The sequence below is a fragment of the Bos indicus x Bos taurus genome, chromosome 19 (genome assembly GCF_003369695.1).
Source record: "Bos indicus x Bos taurus breed Angus x Brahman F1 hybrid chromosome 19, Bos_hybrid_MaternalHap_v2.0, whole genome shotgun sequence".
Taxonomy (NCBI): Eukaryota; Metazoa; Chordata; class Mammalia; order Artiodactyla; family Bovidae; genus Bos; species Bos indicus x Bos taurus.
The window spans coordinates 25229352-25240353 of NC_040094.1; the positions used below are offsets into that span (position 1 = coordinate 25229352).

Consider the following 11002-nt stretch of genomic DNA (forward strand, 5'->3'; position numbering starts at 1 on the left):
GGACAGAGGAGCCTGGTGGGCTGCTGTCCATGTGGTCACAGGGAGTCAGACACAATTAAAGCGACTTAGCAGCAAAGAAGATAGCTCAAGATAAATTTTAAAGTATTTTGAACTAAATAAAGTACAATGCATCAAAAACAGAACTTTAAGAGAAGCTTAAAGCACTGAATGCTTATGTTGGAAAAGAAGATTTAAAATCAATAATCTAAGCTTTCACCGTAGAAAACTAGAGAAAGAAGGGCAAGCTAAGTTCAACATATGCAGAAAAAAATAAATAAGAAAACTTAGAAGTCAATGAAATTGAAAATAGGAAATCAAGAGAAAAATAGATGAAATAAAAACTGACTTTATTAAAGAGATCAATAAAAATGGTAAGCCCCTAGGCAAGCTAACTAAGAAAAAAAAAAGAGAGGACATGATTTACTAATTGAGAGAAATATCATTACAGATCCCCTGGACATTAAAAGGATAATAACAGAATGCTATGAATAACTCTATGCCCACAAATTTAATAACCTCAGTGAATAGGACTAATTTCTTGAAAGACACAATTGGCGAAAACTCACACAAGAAAAACTAGATGGTTTCACTGGTGAATTCCACCAAAACTTAATAAAGAAGAACACCTATCCTTCTGAAAAACTGAAGAGGTGAAGCACTTCAAAACTCCTTTCACGAGGCTAGCATTACCCTGATTTCAAGACCAGAGAAGGACACTACAAGAAAGAAAACTGAATGCTAACATCCCTGATAAATATAGATGCAAAACTGTCAACAAAATATTAGCAAACTGCATTCAATTAAAAGATCATATAATGTGATTAAGTGGAAATAACCCCTGGTTTATTCATTCTGATTTTATCTCAAACTAAAGCTTCTGCACAGGAAGTAAAACAATCAATAGAGTACAAAGGCATCATGTGGGAAAGGAGAAAATGTGTGCAAATCATCATCTTTACTAGGAGTAAATGTACAAAATGTATAAGACTCTTCTACAACTCAAAATCAAAAAATGAATAATCCTGGACTTCCCTGGTGGTCCAGGGGCTAAGGCTTCATGCTCCCAATGCAGGGGGGTCTGTGTTGGACACCTGGTCAAGCCCCCACATGCAGCCACTGAATTCGCGTGCCACAGCTGAAAGGACCCGCAACTAAGACCTGGCACAGTCAAATATTTAAAAAACAAATAATCCTACTAAAAAATGGGCAAAGGACTTGAAGAGATATTTCTCCAAAGAAGACATGCAAATGGCTGCAGCATATATGAAAAGGTGCTCAACATCACTAATCACCAAGGAAATGCAGATTGAACTATACTGAGATAAAACCACAGATGGGTTGAGATGGATGCTCGTTTTTAAAAAAGATAACATAAAAAAAAAAAAAAACAACATTCAAAAAACTAAGATCATGGCATGCAGTCCCACCACTTTGTGGCAAATAGATGGGGAAACAATGGAAACAGTGAGAGACTTAAAAAAAAAAAAAAACTTTTCAAGTGCTAACAAATGTTGGAGAAGATGTGGAGAAATTGGAAACATTATATACTGTTAGCTATATATCCAAAGGAAGTGAATTCAGGACCTCAAAGTGATATCTGCATTCCCATATTTGTTGCAGTATTATTCACAATAGCCAAGATTTCGAATCAACCCAAAGGTCCATCAACAGATGAATGGACTTTTTAAACGCGTATACACATACAGTGGACTATTATTCAGCACTTAAAACAAGAAAGTAATTCTGCCATTTGTGAAGCCATGGATGAACCTAGAGGACTTTATGGTAAGTGAACCTGCTGAGTCATTGGGGAAGCCCATAAGGTGTGTTGATCAATTCCAAATAAGTAAGTAGAGAGAGACACCCTTGAAGAGTGAGGCTGGTAACTAGACTCTGGCTTCCTTCCCCATACCTGAGGGAATAACTTTTAGGACACCAGCTGTGAGTTAGTTCTCAGGTAAAGACAAACTTATAGTAGCAAAGAAAATAGAAAGTTCACTTGAGGTTCAGGTCAGGTCAAAAAGACAATGGAGTCGTGAAAATAAATGAGAGGAGAAAAGGCTAAGAGAGAATAATGTGAACCTTTGCAGAAGAAGATGTAAGGAAGAATCTGTATTCAATAATGCAAAGCTTCTTTTAGCAGAGTGAGAATTTTGAGTTTTGACTTGAGAGGACAGGGTATTATTTAAAGCAGGGTTTGGGTTAAAAAAAAAAAAACAAATTGTAAGGCAAATGAGGAGAAAAAGAGAGCGAGCCAGGCAATCAGGCAAGAAAAGGAAATTTAATAGAGGGAAAAGAGAGGGTGACTGGCTCTTAAGGAGAACCATTGTCCTCCCTTTCTGACGGAGTCCTTCTTATACCCTACCAACGAAAAATTCTCTGAAAGGATGGTCACGTAGCCAGAGGTCTGGAATCTGGTGGTCTTGCAGCTTTGAGAAGATAGGCGCCAGTGAGACAACAGGATGCCATTAGGGCAATTTGGTCAGTCCTGCAGATCACTGTGATTTTATTCGTTTGCAAGGTTGACATAAGGAGCCATCTTATCAATAAGACCCCTCGAGGGCCCTATCATAAATAGTTGTTTAGTAACTTAAGACAAAGATCAAGTAAAACTTTTTAAATGATGCTTCTTAGAATTACTTGGGGAAAACGAAGAGGAAGCCCTTGCCTGCAGGTCACTGACATCCCCTTTTTGAGTCCAGCTGTTGAAGCCTCGCGTTCCGGAAATCAAATTCAGAAGGACAATGCAGATAGTGGAGTGCAGTTTATTACACCTGCGGGCCTAAGGCAGAGTCTCCTCTTAGCCAAGGAGCCTGACCAGTTTTTCTGAAAACCCTATATACCCTATGTGTACGTGCTCAAACCCACCTCCTCAAATTCCCTGAAACTAGTCTGAACAAAGGAAAAGAAAGATACAATCAAAGTTAACCTGTGATCCATATGCCTTAAGTCTAGGTAGTTGACAATGGACAATTATCAATAGGTCTGTAGTCATACTCCAATAAGCATAATAGAATGCATGATTCTATTCAGTTACACAGATATTTAGGGCATTCTTCAGAGGGTCTAGGTAGGAGCCCTGGGGCTCTTCCTTCCAGGGGTCCAGTTTTCCAGTTGGTATGTCATTTTCATAGACACTGGGCATATAGCTCAAAGTCCACAGTCTAGCCCAAGATGGAGTCCTGCTTTCAAAACAGAGCCTGTTCTGTCTGTTTCCTCCTTCGCAGCTACATATCTCCACTTTAGCTTTTACTTTGGCAATTTCTAGCTATGTAACTTAACCAAAAGACCTTTGGGGAAAACATAAGTCTGGGTTAATATCCCAATTTTAATGTCAATATACCTACTGAATACAATTGTGTAGAAATCTCAGCTCTACCATTACAGAGAAAAAGGAGTTTTCTTTTTGTAAAAAACTCTTCCCAGGGCTCCCTTCATGTCTCTGTTCCTCAGGCTGTAGATGAAGGGGTTCAGCATGGGGGCCACCACAGTGTACATCATAGCCATTACAGTCTCCTTAACAGTAGAATTATTAGCTGATGGGCATAAGTAGAGACCAATAACTGTCCCATAAAACAGGGACACCACAGTGAGGTGGGAGCCACAGGTGGAGAAGGCTTTGCAGATGCCCTTGGCAGAAGAGACCTTGAGGATGGAGGACACGATTCGAGCATAGGACATGATGATGAGCAGAAAGGGGATCACAAGAATGAGCCCTCCAGTGATAAGTATCACCAGTTCATTAACTCGAGTGTCACAGCAGGACAGCTTCAGCAGAGCAGACATGTCACAGAAAAAGTGGGGGATCACGTTGTCTTCACAAAAATGCAGCCTGGCCATGAGCAGGGTGTGCAACATGGCATGGAACGTGGTCAGTATCCAGGACAGCACCACCAGGAAGAGACAGAGCCTGGGGCTCATGATGGTGGTGTAGTGCAGGGGGAAGCAGATGGCCACGTAGCGGTCATAGGCCATGGCCACAAGGAGGAAACTCTCCAGGTCTGCAAAAAACAGGAAGAAGTACATTTGTGTCAGGCAGCCAGCATAAGAGATGGATGGGACATGGTTCTGCATGTCCTGTAACAATTTGGGCATTGTGACAGAGGAGAAGCAGAGGTCAGAGAAGGACAGGTTACTGAGAAACAAATACATGGGTGTGTGGAGGTGAGGGTCCAGTCGAATCAGGAACATTATGAGGAGGTTCCCCAGGACAGTGGTAACATACATGGCCAGGAACAGAGTGTAGAACAGGTCTTGCTGATTAGGTCTAATGGGCAGGCCCAGGAGGAGGAACTCTGAGACAACAGTTTGATTTCTTCCTGTCATGCTCTGTGTTCAGTATCTTTAGGAGAAAATGATGGTGTCCATTAAACACCTGAATAAAAATTAACATTATGTCTGTTAGTTGGTGGTCAATGATTGATTTCACCGTCATTATCTGTAACATTTTGTAACCAAAAATACACTACGTCTCCAAATCCAAGCCACTTTTAAGACTTTTCCTTCATTCCTCATCAATTAGCATGTAAAAGAATATTAACTCTAATTTCCCTTCTAAAACACTCTCATCTTCTATATTCTATGTGCTCACATTGGCTCTCCTGATTGTTTCCTTACCATTCATTCTCAGTCACTTTGATTGGTTTCTTCTCCATTCTCATATATTGGTGTTTTCTTGGGTTTTTTCCTAAATACCGTTCTCATACTTTTATATCTACAGTCCTGGAAGAACGCACATATTCCTTTGGCATCCATTACCATCTAAAGCTCATGGGTAGACTTTTATCACCTTCATCATTGGCTTAGTGATCATGTTCCCCATGGAATACCACAAGGCTCTTCAGCCATCCACAGATCCCATATGAAATTCATGAGCCCACTCTGCCCTTCTCCCGACCCACTCCTTCAGGTCTATGATACTTCAGTAAAAGAAATCCAGGCCCAAGATAGAAACCTAGGAGTTTTCTTTCAGTCTCTCCTTTCTGTCACTATCAGGACCCACTCTATCAAGTGCTATAAGATTCTCCCACTCAATTCTCTAATTCATCCACTACTGTCCCAACCCTCACTACCCTGGACCAGGCTAACATTAGAACTTGTCTGTATTACTTAACAGCCTCTTTATCTCCCTGCTTCCATACTTACTCCCCTTCAATCTCTTTACACTGTGGCATTCTAAGATAAAAATCTGACCATTATCCTCATAAGTTCCATGGATTCTCACTGCTCTTTCAGAGGCCAAAAGGTGCTTCATGATCTGACCCTTGCCTCCACATCTTCATCCCATTATGACACACACACCCCACTCTCACCAAGGCTGCATTTAAAAGTCAGTTTCTTGCTCCATCCTTTTGCACTTGCTGTCCTCCTACCTAGCACCTTCCTCCCTTGGCTCCCTCGTCACCTGGTTTGCCTGTATTTATCCATCAGGCATATTACATGCCCCTGGGAAATGGAATATTTCCTGCCATATCAGTAAACAAGGATGTCACAGTCATTAGTAATCCCAGCACCCCAGGGCACTCGGGAAGGAGAACAATACCTGTGCCCTGGCAGCCATCAGGCTTCAGCTACTCCCTATGGTGAGCACTGAAGAACTCAAGATGTGAAAAAATCACAGGACACTGTGTATCCAGATAACTAAGATGCATAAGAAAGGAACGATTTCAGTGAGCCCAGATTCTTGCATCTTCCCATACATAGTTCTAAATTCCTTGAGATAGCTGCTGCTGCTGCATCGCTTCAGTCATGTCCAACTCAATGCGACCCCATAGACGGCAGCCCACCAGGCTCCCCCATCCCTGGCATTCTCCAGGCAAGAACACTGGAGTGGGTTGCCTTTTCCTTCTCCAATGCATGAAAGTGAAAAGTGAAAGTGAAGTCGCTCAGTCGTGTCCAACTTTAATTCACAAAAATACTTTTTTATTTAAAAATTACTTTTGGCTGTGCTGAGTCTTCGTTGCTGCATAGGCTTTTCTCTAGTTGCGGGGAACAGGGGCTACTTTCTAGCCGTGGTGCATGAGTTTCTCGCTGCGGTGGCTTCTCTTGTTGCGGAGCACAGACCCTAGGAGCACTGGCTTCAGTCATCGCAGCCTGTGGACCCAGTAGTCTCGGCTCCCGGGCTCTAGAGCACAGGCTCAGTAGTTGTGGCACACCATCTTAGTTGCTCTGCGACATGTGGGATCTTCCCGGATCAGAGACAGAGACTGTGTCTCCAGTGTTGGCAGGCAGATTCTTTATTATTGAGCCACCAGAGAAGCCCTACAAAAATGCTTTAATGCTCAGACTACCTGCCCTTTGTTGCAAACTTCTATATAACCTGATTCTTTCTCCCAATCCCCGCCTCCTCGGAGCAGTTCTCTCAGGGTCGCTTAAGATACTGTCTCCTGGGCCTAAAGCCCTAAAAATTCCCACCGAACAAAACATAATTCAATTTTTAGGTTGTGACTATTTTTAAGTCAACACCGTTTACTCAGCTAAACCCTCCTGTCAGCCTAGACCAGGTAAGAACCGAGTGCTTTGTTTCCACAGCATCCTGTGCTTGTTCCATAGCACACGACGCCCGGGGGTATTATTTGTTTACAGCTGTCTTTCCCCACCGGAGAAGAAAATGGCACCCCACTCCAGTACTCTTGTCTGGAAACTCCTATGGATGGAGGAGCCTGGTATGCTGCAGTCCATGGGGTCGCTAAGAGTTGGACACGACTGAGCGACTTCACTTTCACTTTTCACTTTCATGCATTGGACAAGGAAATGGCAACCCACTCCAGTGTTTTTGCCTGGAAAATCCCAGGGACGGGGGAGCCTGGTGAGCTGCCGTCTTTTGGGTCACACAGAGTCAGACACGACTGAAGAGACTTAGCAGCAGCAGTCTTTCCCCACCAGATTGTAAATCCCATGCAGGCAAGGCCATATATATGCCTCCACGACTGCAGCAGTGCCGGCATCTGGAATAATGCCTGACTGCAGCCAATGTTTCATTTTTTGAAATATTTATTGGCCGTACTTCAGGATGGGACATGCATTCCTCCAACTTTCAAGACAGAAAACTCCTGTTATTTTAGAGTATCTACTCCTACTTAATCCTCTCAGAACAAGAGCTCACTAGTTTTTTACTTTTTTTTTTACAGAATGCCTGGATGTAACCTCAAACTCATGGAAGTATTAGACTATCTCAACCACACTACTCTTTTTTTCTTTTAAACTTTTTATTTTGTTTTGGTTTTATAACTGATTGATTCAGCTTCCCTGATGGCTCAGATGGTAAAGAATCCGCCTGCAATGTGGGAGACCTGGGTTCAATCCCTGGGTTGTGAAGATCCCCTGGAGGAGGGCATGGCAACCCACCTCAGTATTCTTGCCTGGGGAATTCCCATGGGCAGAGGAGCCTGGCAGGCAACAGTCCACGGGGTTGCAAAGTCGGACACGACTAAGCAACTAAGCACAGCACAGCACATAACCAATTAACAACCAATGTTGTGATAGTTTTAGGTGAAGAGCAAAGGGATTAATCCATACATATCTATGTATCCATTCTCCCCCAAGTCCCCTTCCCATTCAGGCTACCACTGAGCAGAGTTCCCTGACAGCCATTCCCTGACAGCCTGAACAATCAGAATCTACACCCACACTGTATTCCTTCTATTGATATCCACAGGATTCAGGGAAATCGATAATGAAAAAAAAATTAAATGTGACAGATATGTTAAGTAATTTGGGGAGAAAAGGAAGGAATAAAGATAATTTCTACCCCTGAGACCTTCTTCCAATTTTTTTCCAGATACGATTGTGCCTCAGAGCTGAGAAAACTAAGGAGTGCTAGGAATATGGTTAAGTTCCATCCCTCAAAGAGATCAATTCCAGATGCTGGGATTTCACCCTGCTGATGCTGTTTAATTGAGCCACATTAATAATTTTTTATTTGTGGACTTAATGTGCTAGCTGGTGTGGCAGTAGGGGAAAGCATCGAGTTAGGCTTCATGCACCTGATTTTCCAGAATTTTGCTTCCCTGGAAAACCAGTGCTGCTCATCTCTGGTGTCAAGAGTTTTTATTAGAAATCACAAACCAGAGAGCTGGCACTTGCAGATGCTGCTAGAGATCTAGGATAAGAGCACCAGTGGCTCCATTAACAAGCAATGACTCTCATCTTCGGCGGGTGAATTGGTTCTCAGTCCTTGGTGCCCGTAAGAATCACAAAGGGCAGTGCTTCTAAAAATTAATTTACACATGAATTACACAGGGGTCCTGTTAAATGCTTATTTTGATTTAGCAGGTTTGCTGTGGTGCCTAAAATTCTGTATTTTGAGCACAAATTTTACCTTCAGATCAGATCAGTCACTCAGTCGTGTCCGACTCTTTGCGACCCCATGAATCGCAGCACGCCAGGCCTCCCTGTCCAACACCAACTCCCAGAGTTCACTGAGACTCATGTCCATCGAGTCAGTGATGCCATCCAGCCATCTCATCCTCTGTCATCCCCTTCTCCTCCTGCCCCCAATCCCTCCCAGCATCAGAGTCTTTTCCAATGAGTCAAATCTTCGCATGAGGTGGCCAAAGTACTGGAGTTTCAGCTTTAGCATCATTCCTTCCAAAGAAATCCCAGGGCTGATCTCCTTCAGAATGGACTGGTTGGATCTCCTTGCAGTCCAAGGGGCTAGTGATTCCCAATTCTGTTGGTCTGTGGACCATGATGTATTTAAAAGCATAGATTACTGCACCCTCCCCCAGTAAATATAAATCAGAACCTCTGGGGAGAGGGGTTTGCTATCTAAAACTCCTTGCTTGCATCATGCTAAGTCACTTCAGTCTGACTCTTTGCGACCCTATGGATTGTAGCCCGCCAGGTTCCTCTGTCAATGGGATTCTCCAGGGAAGAATCCTGGAGTGGGTTGCCATGCCCTTCTCCAGGGGATCTTCCCCACCCAAGGACCAAACCCGTGTCTCTTGTCTCCTACATGGGCAGGTGGGTTGTTTACCACTAATACCATCTGGGACACCTAAAGTTCCTTAAATAATTCCAATAGGTAGTCAAGGGTTACTGACCATTGCATTAAATGCCTGACCTGCAGAGAGGTCTTCTTTTGAAATAACCCAATCTTATGAGTTATAATACATAGTAATATTTATACACTCTATCATTAGTAAAAAAAACTAATGAAACTGGTTAACAGCAGTCAAATCATTTCTAGAATGTGGAGAAATCATGCTAAGTTGAGAGGTAAACAGGAGGATTATCATACCTGAAAAACTCTGCTGGAGAACATCACATAACCTGGGAAATCAAGACCCTCAGGTTGGAAGGACCTTAAGTGACTAGCTCATTCACAATCTGTCCAACTTACCCAGTGTGTGAGGGTGACTGCAGGACCCTGACCTGAGATCCTGCTCCCCTTTATTCACTAAGGGGCACTATCTGCCTCTGTAGTCATCACCTGTGTCTGAAACCTCCCTTCTCACATCTCCCATTCTGCACATCCTTGGGCCTAAGGGGCCCTGGATCCCAGAGGAGTCTGGATCCTGGAGGAACTCATTAAAGAGAAAGCAATTACCCAGGACCTCTCTAGGACAAATGCTCTCAGGGTCCAGGAGTAGTGACTGATTACAATCACTGATCACACCTGACTATACTTTGGGGAAGATTGGAATGAAGAAAAGCTCCTATATGAAAGCTTGCTGCTGCTAAGTCGCTTCAGTCGTGTCCAACTCTGTGCGACCCCATAGATGGCAGCCCACCAGGTTCCCCCATCCCTGGGATTCTCCAGGCAAGAACACTGGAATGGGTTGCCATTTCCTTCTCCAATGCATGAAAGTGAAAAGTGAAAGTGAAGTCGCTCAGTCGTGCCTGACTCTTAGCAACCCCATGGACTGCAGCCTACCAGGCTCCTCCATCCATGGGATTTTTCAGGCAAGAGTACTGGAGTGGGGTGCCATTGCCTTCTCCAATATGAAAGCTTAATCACTGCTTATTTAAAGAATGGATAGTAGTCCTGGGGAGCCTACATTTTCAGCAGGGAAAAAAGATGGAGATGCCATAAAAAGCAGGGACCAGGATGCAAATATCCCAAATAGCTTAGGAGTCTAGGAAATCCCAGGGACAGAGAAGCCTGGTGGGCTACAGTCCATGGAATTGCAAAGAGGCAGGCACGACTTAGCAACTAAACCATAAGGAGTAGCAGCTAGGAGTTTAGGCTTTATCCTGTAGACAAAAAGAAGCCAGTAGAATACCACCATGAAACACATACTTTGCAAAGATTCCCAGGGTGACAAAATAAAAAGACATAAAAAATATCTTAGTTCAAAATTAAGTCTATTTTTTTCCAGAAGCTTCCCAGTGGTCCCAACAACATTTATTGAGTAGTCTCTCTTCTCTACTGATTTCAGGTCCTAAGTTTTCTATACACATGGGTTTATTTTTATAAATTGTTATACTGTCCTGTCTATTCATGAGTTAGTACCATATTCCGCATGAATAAACAGGCTTAATGTCTGCCATTTCTGACACTCTTTCCTTCATGTGGTGGAGCCTAATTTCCATCCTCCTAAAAGTGTTCCATACTTAATGGTCCATTCCAACAAATAGAATGTAGTGAAAGTGATGCTTTGTGACTTCCAAGGCTAGGTCATATAAAGAATAACGCCACCTAGTTAACTTGCTGCTGAATTACTCGTTCTGCTGCTACTGCTGCTAAGTCGCTTCAGTCGTGTCCGACTCTGTGCGACCCCAGAGACGGCAGCCCACCAGGCTCCCCGTCCCCGGGATTCTCCAGGCAAGAACACTGGAGTGGGTTGCCACTTCGTTTTCCAGTGCATGAAAATGAAAAGTGAAAGTGAAGTCGCTCAGTCGTGTCTGACTCTTAGAGACCCCATGGACTGCAGCCTACCAGGCTCCTCCATCCATGGGATTTTCCAGGCAAGAGTACTGGAGTGGGGTGCCATCGCCTTCTCCGATTACTCGCTCTAGGGGAAGCTAACTACCATGTCATGAGGACTCTTAAGCAGCC

General features: G+C 43.5%; 1 protein-coding gene across 1 annotated transcript; it reads right to left on the bottom strand.

Moving 5' to 3' along the window:
* Positions 1-3317: 3317 nt before the first annotated feature.
* On the bottom strand, positions 3318-4326 carry LOC113877994 (olfactory receptor-like protein DTMT). Its single transcript, XM_027518764.1, has one exon. The coding sequence runs from the start codon at positions 4324-4326 to the stop codon at positions 3382-3384; it is 945 nt and encodes a 314-aa protein (XP_027374565.1). The 3' UTR covers positions 3318-3381.
* Between the last annotated feature and the right edge of the window lie 6676 nt (positions 4327-11002).